A 9920-nucleotide genomic window follows, 5' to 3' on the forward strand; every position below is an offset into this window, starting at 1 on the left:
TCCCTGCCCCAGGAATTAGGTCTTTGCCCACAGTTGGGTCCTTTCTGGCCCGGCTCTCACCACTCTCTTTTCCAGCCACCGAAGACTTCCTTCCTCAGACACAGCCCTCATTTTCCCACCAGGGAGACTTTTCTCACGCTGCTCTCTCTGCTTCCGGGGCTTTTCCCAAACCACAGGTTCATTTCAAGACACGGACCAAATCCCACCCTGACAGAGCATGGAGCCCTTCTGGGTCCCTGTCCTTGACTGGAAGAACCTTCTCTTCCCTGAGCTCCCACAGCCCGGCTCCTCTCTGAAGAGGTTGTTGGGATGATGACGTAGTGCTGGTTGAGATCTCTGAGGACACGGTCTCTGGAAAGGTCATCTCTTCCCTCCCTGGCCCCCGAGTTTCCTATGCAGAGCATGTTAGTAGTTTTTGAATAAGTGGGTGAGTCAGTGAAGGAGCAGGCAAGACAACCAGAGAAGGAGTGGGTGAGTTGATGAGTAAGCAGCTGGTGGCTCAGCACGAGTGAGGACGCTCAGCACGAGATGAGGAAACGCTTCTTCCCTCTGGCCCTCAGTCTCCAGGCCTGGAGTAGATAGATGTTCTCATGATCTGGTTTCGTGGACCATCCTTGGGGCCCCTGTGGGCTCTGGGAGGGGGCCTGAAAAGGAGGGGACAAGGAGGAGTGGCAAAAGGACCCCTCTTCACCGTCTTGCTCAAGGCTGAGAAGGAGAGGTGAGGGCTTTGGGTGACTGAGAGCCCAGTGGGAGTTATTTGAGGGGTTCAACCTCCCAACAACATTTACAGTTTAAGATTGTGTTGGTCTGTTTGTTTCTTGGTCCAGCCCACTGGTCTCTCCATCTATCCACCTATCTACCCACCCAACTACTCATTCCTTAGCCAGTAGTCTAACCTCCCTTTCTTCCTTCATTCCTTCCTTCCTTCCTTCTATCCATCCTTCCATGTATCCATCCACTCAGCTGCCCATCTAGCCAAGCAGCCATTCTTTTTTCCATTCTTTTATCTGTCCCTCATTGCCTATCCATCCTTCCACTCATCCCTTCCGTTAGGTCTTCTGAATGTCACCAGTAATGCTGGGTTCTGGAGAATCAAGGACAAAGCACTTGTAGTTCCTGCCATTGAAGAACTTACAGCCAAAAGATAGTGTGTTGTCCAGAGAAGGGAAAGCAATGGCCTCACTGTGCTATAACCTGTTCTGACCCTTGGGGCCAGTTCTGACCAACTCACTGGAACCATAGTTCTGAGAGGGGATGAGTTTTTCTCCACTTATTCACCACTGTATCCCCATCTTCTAGAACAGTGCTTGGCACATTGTAGGTGCTCAATAAATTGTTGTTGAGGAAATGCACTATTGAGGAGGCTAGAGAGGTAGAGTCGGGTGGAGGACAGGGGAGAGGCTGGACCACTGGCCTGGGGAAGTCGCTGCAGGTGTGGGAGTTGCGCTCTGTCTCTAGAAAGTTCTGCAAGTCTCAACCAGGATGTTTCGGGGCTGAGTTGCCAGCAGACATGTTTGAAGTCCCTGGGCCAGAGATGCCATAGTGGTGTGCGGACAGCTTCCAGGTGGCAGTTCTGGGGCACTGCAGGAGTGCAGTGAACCTGTGACCAGACTGGATGACCTCTAATACCCACTTCAGCTGGATAGTCCATAAGTGGATGATCCTGGAGCTGCTCCAGAGTCTGGGCCTTAGGGACCATTTGGCCTAACCATTCTCCATCCAGGTGAGGACACTTAGTCTAGAGAGGCCAAATGACCACCTAGGGTCACACAGGAGGCAGAGGCAGAGCTAGACTGGAACCCAGGGATCGGGCTCCCAGCTAGGGGTTTGCTCCTTCCTTTGTCTTCTCTTTTGGAAGAAGGATTTGATTTTAGGTCAGGTCAGAAGTTTCCTCTTGAGGGTGAGGGCCAACGTGTCAGCCAGCACTGCCCCCCTGCTGATGCCCCATTTCTGGATTAGTTCTGAGCCTTCCGGGCTTGTCTGTGCCTGGACAGAAGGCCTGGGTCTCCCTCCTGCTCGCCTCACCGCGGAAGTGTCTGTGTGGAGAGGCCTCCTTCTGTGCTGACTCCCTGGAGCTGGTTTGGCTGGGAGAGATCCAGAGGCCCAGGGGAGAGCAGAGCGGTGTGGACAGTGGCGTGAGCTGTGAGCCCGGATGTCACAGGTTCTCTGACAAACTTGGCTTCCACTCTGGCGGGTGACCATGGATGAGCTGCTTCTTCACCCTGGGCCTCTGCTCCCTCATCTGTAGGGCGGGGCCACAACCCCACCCCTGCTGCCCTCCCCTTCGAACTTGGTATGGCTGGACTGCCCTTTGGGAGCTGTTCTGTGGTCTTGTGAGGCAGGGAGGAGGCGTGTCGATCCCTCTGGGCCTGGGAAGGAGGCAGGCAGCACAGGTGCTTAGGAGAGGGGCCTGCTGGTCAGGAGGCCACTGTCCCCGGCCGGGACACAGAGTCAGGTCACAGAGCCAGCAGTTGTGCTGCGGCAGCCTCAGGATGGGGGGTTGCTGTCACCGAGGTCCCCCTCAGCCTGAGCCTCATTGCCATGAGAAGGCTTGTTTCCGAGTGCGTGACTGTGGGCTCTGACAGCACACCTGTCTGCATCTGTGGGTGTGTCTGTGTCTGTCTGGGGCATCTCATTTCGGGTGTGTGTCTTGCCTCTCTTGGGGCAATGAGTCCCTTCCCTGGGGCTTGGCAAGGTCACGGGCCCGCGGCTCCCTCCCAGCCCCAGGGAAGAGTGGACCCTTCACTCGCCCCTCCCCTGCTCCTCACCTCCACTGTTCAGAGGGGCTTCCTGGGTTTTCCTGCTTGACAGGGGATTCTCAGCCCTGTCTCCTGACCCTCAGTTCCTCCCTAATCTAGATCAGCTGTTCTCAGCCTATTGTCTGTGCTGACAAACGAGAGGAGTGATGATCAGAGGGGGTTGAGTGGGGGTGGGGACTGCATCGGAGCAGCCAGGGTAACTGCAGCCCTTTGCCTGTCCCTCAGGAGCCAGAAACAGCCCTTGCAGGGCTCAGAGTCTTGGCAGCTCCCTGGCAGGGCTCTTGCTTCAGCCCTGAGGCCTCAGGGGCCCTTAGAGGGTGATGGGGAAGTCTAGCTCCCACTGCCACGTTCCCCATCTCTGGGAGTCCTTTGTGCCTGGAGGCAGCTGCAGACAGGAGAATCCCCCTCAGGCCACCCCAGTAGAGACTCCTGGGTTCATCTATGCAGTACTTCCAGTGGCAGGAGTCACCCAGACCCAGCTTTGAATCCAGGTCTCCACCTATCTGCTGTGTGATCTCAGGCAATTTGCTTGACCTAAGAGCCTCCACACACCCACCTGTGAAATGTGGGTGATGATGACAGCACCGCCCCACCCCTCCCCGCCTCAGCTCCAAGCTGCTGTGAGGGTTAGCAAGGCGCATGGGCACAGAGGCCTGTGTGGAGCTGGCTGAGAGCGAGTGCTCTGCGTGGGTGGCTACCGTGGCAGCAGGCTCACAGGACACACAGGTGGACAGGCCGTGTTCCAGCTCTAAGGGCCTTGCTTGGTTGTCCCCCCAGTGCACACTTCTTCCTGGAGATAGAAGGATTCGAGCCCAACCCCACTGTCACCAAGACCTCTCCCCCTGTCTTCTCCAAGCCCATGGACTCCAACATTCGGCAGTGGTGAGTACCGGCCCCTCCCCAGCCCCCTGCCCCGCCAGCCCTCAGCTCCAGCGGGCGGGCAGTGGTTCGCCCTTGGCCACAGGGCCAGGCCTGGCTATGGCATGCTGCCACGGTCCATTTTGAAGCTTGTCTTTCTCTCTTCCCTCCTCCCACCCTCCAGCGTCTCCGGCAACTGTGATGACATGGACTCCCCGCAATCTCCTCAGGATGACGTGACAGAGACCCCATCTAATCCCAACAGCCCCAGGTGAGCCTGGCCCTTTCCCTCCTCCCACAGTGCCCACCAGGCAGGTGCCAGAGGGACAGGCATCGGGACCCTGCAGGGAAGAGAAAGAAGCTGCCACTCCTGGTGGGTTGGGAGAAACGTCTGGGCCCGTGACTGTGATGTACAGGAAATTTGGGGGGAAAGGAATATTGCATTTTATCAACTATAAAAGTAATACCCACTCATAAAACATTTAAACAACAATATGCAGCAGGATGAGAACTGAAGACAATACCATATACATAAATTAAAAGCACATGCATGTAAACCATCAAATATCGATGTGCATTTTGCAAGAACACACACAAACAAAAGGATACCCACCAATACATTGCCACGGCTGCCTCTTTGGAATGTTGAATGCAGGGAGCGTTAGCTGAAAAGAATTCAAATAACACAAAATATGAAAAAGACATTTCCCTTCCCCTAATCCCACACTTTCGAGGCAATCACTATCAACAGGTAGGCGTATATCCTTCCTGATCGTTACTATGCATACCCAAATGTATATTTTGATAAAATGTGATTGTGTTTGGATTTGAAGGGGAGCCTGCATGGGGCAACACGGATCCCAGGGCCCCAGCACTGATGGAGGGGAGTTCAGGCGTTGTGACAGGTGTGGGAGACATTGGGGACTGTGCAGCACCCTCTAGGCACGGAGGCTCTGGTTGGGGAAGGGGAGGGAGTGGGGTGGTGTTGCACGCATGCTGAGTCAGAGACGTTTTCTGATTTCAGTGCAAACCTGGCCAAGGAAGAGCAGAGGCGAAAAAAGAGGCGGCTGAAGAAGCGCATCTTCGCGGCCGTGTCGGAGGGCTGCGTGGAGGAGCTGCTGGAGCTGCTGGCCGAGCTGCTGGAGATTTGCAAGCGGCGCCGCAGCCTGGACGTGCCTGGTCAGTGCCTGGCCCCGGCAGAGGGTGCAGGGCGGAGGTCCTACTTTGTTCCTACTGTCTACCCACCACCTCCCCCAACAGCCTTGAATGCTGGGCTAGGGACTTTGAACCTGGCTCTGAGGGCAGTGAGGAGCTATGGAAGGGCTTAGACAGGTGAGGGTCATGGCAGAGTTGGGACCCCAGCAGCAGGGCTGAAGGAGGGGGACAGCTCTTCAGGGAATGGCACTGGCAGAACTCAAGGACATGGGGAATGAGTTCAGGGTGGTGCCTTTTGGGCTTGGGTGACGTGGGTGATGGAACCCTACTTGTCTTGGGGACCAGGAGTAGCAGGCAGGGGGAGGCAATGAGCTCTATTTGCAGGCTCCCGGGGGGGGGTGGTGGCTGGAGATTTCAGGGGTCAGCACTGAGGGGAACAGTGGGAAGCCAGGCTGTGGGGGAGATTGCCTCCTGCCAGGGAGAGGGTGCCTAAAGCAAAAGGCCTAGACTGAGGCTCTCGTGGGCAGAGAGGGAAAAGCCAGCAAAGGAGCTGGAGGAGAAGCAGCTGGAGAAGGGGAAAGAGAGGGGGATCTCAGGGGTCAGGGAGGCCAGCGCAGGGCATGGAGCAGAGTCTTGGTTCTGAGACTGCAGCCCCCACACCCTGGCCTCCCCTCCTCTGGGCTGGGAGGGTCCAGGGCAGCGGGGCCCCTTCTGCAGCTCCATCCTGTGGCCCTGCCTGCAGACTTCCTCATGCACAAGCTGACGGCCTCCGACACGGGGAAGACCTGCCTGATGAAGGCCTTGTTAAACATCAACCCCAACACCAAGGAGATCGTGCGGATCCTGCTGGCCTTCGCGGAGGAGAACGACATCCTGGACAGGTTCATCAACGCTGCGTACACAGAGGAGGCCTATGAAGGTATCCTGCCTGTGGGAGGGGCTGCACAGACAGGGATCCCGAGGGTGGGTGGGGGCCATGCCACGCAGGGGCACTGCTGTCCTTGAAAGCCCAAAGCATTCATCATGGTGCCCAGCTCATAGCGGACACTCCTCTCTCCCGTCTTTTGTTCTGCAAATAATTTTGAGCACTGACCATGTGCCAAGCATTGTTTCTGGCACTGGGGTGCAGTGGTGAACCAGACAGATGAAGACCACTGCTCTAAATAAGGTAATTTTAGTTGGAAAATGCTATGAAAATAAAATAAAAGAAGATAATGTTACCAAAAGGAATTGGATGGGCAACGTTAGAGTGGACGGTCAGAAAGGTGACCCTTGACTTGAGGCCTGCATGATGAGAAAGATCCAGAGCAAAAGCTGGAGCTGGGAACAAGCTTGGCACGTTTGAGGAACAGGAAGAAGGCCAGAGATGAGGTTAGAGAGGTGGTTGGGGCCGACACATTGCAACTAGTATCGTCATCATCATTATATAATTAACCACCCCATTTGGGGTTCAGTTTTGTGGATTCTCTCTTACGTGAAGTGGAGAGGGGGCAAGGAGACCAAATTTGGGATAGTGTTTCCCTGCCCAGGAAATCCAGTGTGAATAATCAGTAAGGTGTGTCCTCATTTGAGTTTTTGGAGTCAGTAAACATCCCGTCAGGGTCTTATGAGGTGATTGCGGCACAAATCATGGGCTCAAGAAGAGCTGGATGCCATCTTGCTGAAATGCCAGGGGACACTAAACATCTCAGCTTTTTGCAGGTGGGAGTCTAGCTTGGGCCCATAACTTTTCTCACGGGTGAAAGTCATTTTATTTTTATTCGTTTATTTAAACTCTGCAGACTTTCAAAAAGGTTTTTGTTACCTACAAGAAAAAGTCAAGGATGTGAAAAACTAGAGTTTATCAATTGGAGGAGAGAAAACCCAGGGAAGATTGCTGCAACTGAGTGCTGAATGGCACACTGAGCTCCCTGGTAGCCAAAGCAAAGAGAGAAACTAGATGGACTATATAATGTTCTCAGCCTGTCACTTCGGAGTTGACACTAGTTCTGTAGCCAGGGGGGTTTAGGCCAGTGCCTCAAGCTTGCCTGTCCTTATTCTTCTCCCTTTTCAGTCTCCTTCTCTTTCCTCCTTTCTTCTTGTCAGTATTGCAGGGACTTACAGATTCCCCCTTCTCATAGCACATTCTCCTTGAGGGCAAGGATGGAGACTGTCTTGCCCACAGTGGATTCTTTGGTGTCCCTTAGGTCTCACGGAAGAGGCCCTTAATAAATATTTTTTGAATAAGTGAATAAATTAGGGTTGGTGTCTCTATTAAGGCTTTGCTGTCCTGGCTGCAAATCCTTACTTCTCTCCTTTCTCAGCCTCGCCATCCCTTCCTTCTTTCATGGATCAGCCTCTTGCTGGGGGGCTTGTGGCAGCCGGGGAGCACTCACGCTCTCTCTGCCTGGTAGGAGGAGCCTGTGACTCCCATCTTCCCAGAAACCGAGCCCTCTTCCTCCCCTTGGTGGTATCTGCTGACACCCCTCCTTCAGGGTTTTTAGGCACTCCCTGACAGCAGGGGCCGAGGGGCTCCAGGACCGCCAGAGGAGCATTTTTCCTCACCTTGGGCAGGTTACCCTGCCTTTCTGAGCCTCAGTTTCCCCATCTGGCAGAGGCTAATATTTCCTTCCTATGCTGCAAAGAGAATCTGATGACAACTTTATTAATATATGTATTTTCAGCATTTAATCAGAGGCCTTCAGAAACTTAATTTTTCTTTTAACAATTAAAAAATTTTTATTATAAGAAAATTTTAAGCATGCGTTTGAGATATTAGCACAATGAACCTCTATATATCCATGATCCAGATTCAACATAACAATTTATTTTTAATGACATAAATAACACATGATTAGAGTTTCATTGTAAACATTCAAATATTTTAATTAAGTTAAAAAAAAAATCTTTCCCCTGTTTCCCACTCCCCTCTCCAGAGCTGATTATTATGGTGTGCATCCTTTGAGGACTGTCCTAGACTTTTGACATATGTGTATATGTGCACACAGAAGCAGATAGTTTTCTTTCGTATTCATTCATCTATTTATTTAACATAAAATAGCATTGTGTTGTTTGTACTATTCTACAACTTGCTTTGTTTTGGGTTATCAATGTATCTTAGGTCAGAACATGAAACTCTGCCTCCTTGTCACCCGCTTGGTCCGAGTCCCGCGGGAGGGTGGCTATTCTCACCATTCCCCTGTTGGGAGACATCCAGGGGGTTTCCAATTTCTTGCTACGACAGTGTTACCATGCACATTCTTGTCTATGACCCTGTGTACAGTGCACACGTTTTAGCAAAATACTTTTTTTTTTTAAGATTGGCACCTCAGCTAACAACTGTTGCCGATCTTTCTTTTTTTTTCTGCTTCTTCTCCCCAAAGCCCCAAAGTACATAGTTGTATATTTTAGTTGTGGGTCCTTCTAGTTGTGGCATGTGGGACGCCGCCTCAGCGTGTCCTGATGAGTGGTGCCATGTCCGCGCCCAGGATCTGAACCAGAGAAACCCTGGGCCACCGCAGGGGAGCACAGAACTTAACCATCCGGCCATCGCTGGCCCCTTAGCAAAATACTTTGAATTGGATTTTCTGGGTTCAGGGACACACACCTTTAAAATTATAATTGTTATTGCTAAATCTGCCTCCAAAAGGTACTAATTTACTCTCCCTCCAACAAAAGTGTGCAAAAGTACTCATTCCCCCACCCCTCACTTATACCGGAAACTGTCCATCCTTTTTTTTTGGTTTTTGCCAATCTGATGGGTGAAAAGTATTAACTCATTAGACTCTAATTTTCGTTTTCCCGATTACCAGTGATTCCAAACATCTTTCACTTTATGACTGTGTGTATTTTCTCCTCTGTGAGGTGCTTGTTAATAATCTTTTCTCAGTTTTCTTTTAGGTTGTTTGTTTTTCAACTGATTTGTAGGGGCTCTTAATATATTATGGACTTTTAAAAATGCATTGTGTCTTTGATACATCTCAAATATTTCTCCAGCCTATCACTTAATTGTCTTTTAACTTTCTTTAAGATGTCTTTTGAAATACAGAAATCTTTAATTTTTTTTTTTTTTTTTGCTGAGGAAAATTTGCCCTGTGCTAATATCTGTTGCCAGTCTTCCCTTATTTTGTATGTGAGCCACCATCACAGCATGGCCACTGATAGACAAGTGGTGTAGGTCCCAGCCTGGGAACTGAACCAGGGACTCAGAAGCAGAGCATGCCAAATTTAACCATTAGGCCACTGGGGCTGGCCCTAATTTTGTTTTTTAATTTTTTTTTTTTGTGAGGAAGATTGTTGCTGAGCTAACATCTGTCCCAGTCATCCTCTATTTTGTAGGTAGGACACTGCCACAGCATGGTTTGATGAGCAGTATGTTGGTCCACACTTGGGATGTGAACCCCAGGCCACCCAAGCAGAGTGCGAGAACTTAACTACTGCGCGCCTCGGCTGGCCCCGGCCCTAATTTTTATGTAAGCAAACATATCAGTTTTTTCTTTATGGTTTCTGCATTTTGGATCTTGCTTAAGAAGATTTCCCCCAGCAAAAGGTTGGATATAAATGAATTTTCAAATTTTTAAAAATGCTGAGTTCTTTAATTGACCAGGATTTTATTTGTACGTATGGTATGGTAGCAGCTCTTTGGAAAATGCTGTTCCAGTGGGATATTCTGAGAACCCCCAGCCTTCCAGTCCCCTCCATCTGGAAGTTCTACAGGCCCCACCCACAGGGTGAATGCCCCTCCTCCTTCTTCCTGCTGTTTCTGCCCTGTTCTGCTCCTTAGTCACTGGGACACCATCCCCGGAGTGCCTAGGGCAGACACCTGGATCTCACCTGAGACCTCCCTTCTCCCCCAAGCCCTGCAGACCATCCTGAGGACTCTTTCTCCCAAGGGTCTTTGGGCCTCATCATCTCTTTCTCCGCCGGAGCAACAGTTCCTCACAAGTCTGGGCTCATTCTACCACACCCTCCAATTTTGCAGCCAGAGTCATCTGAAAATACACATTTACACAACTGAAACTCCAGTGGCCTCGCTCCCTGCTTCAGAGCCTTGGTGATAAAGTTTTAACCCCTTAACCTGGCTTATGAGGCCTTGAGCCCGGCCCCATCCAGCCTTGCTAAACTTACCTGGCGGCATCTGGGAGGCCACTTCTGGGAAGCGCCTCCCCC

General features: G+C 51.4%; 1 protein-coding gene across 5 annotated transcripts in view; it reads left to right on the forward strand.

The window, feature by feature from the left end:
• Positions 1-9920, forward strand: part of TRPV3 (transient receptor potential cation channel subfamily V member 3) — a 33773-nt gene that overhangs the window by 5404 nt on the left and 18449 nt on the right. For all 5 annotated transcript variants that reach the window (XM_046676014.1, XM_046676015.1, XM_046676017.1 and 2 more), the window contains exons 3-6: positions 3537-3641; positions 3802-3888; positions 4642-4796; positions 5515-5691. In XM_046676014.1, coding sequence (XP_046531970.1) covers positions 3537-3641; positions 3802-3888; positions 4642-4796; positions 5515-5691 — 524 coding nt within the window. The remainder of the gene's footprint in view (positions 1-3536; positions 3642-3801; positions 3889-4641; positions 4797-5514; positions 5692-9920) is intronic.

The sequence above is a fragment of the Equus quagga genome, chromosome 11, assembly GCF_021613505.1.
Source record: "Equus quagga isolate Etosha38 chromosome 11, UCLA_HA_Equagga_1.0, whole genome shotgun sequence".
NCBI lineage: Eukaryota > Metazoa > Chordata > Mammalia > Perissodactyla > Equidae > Equus > Equus quagga.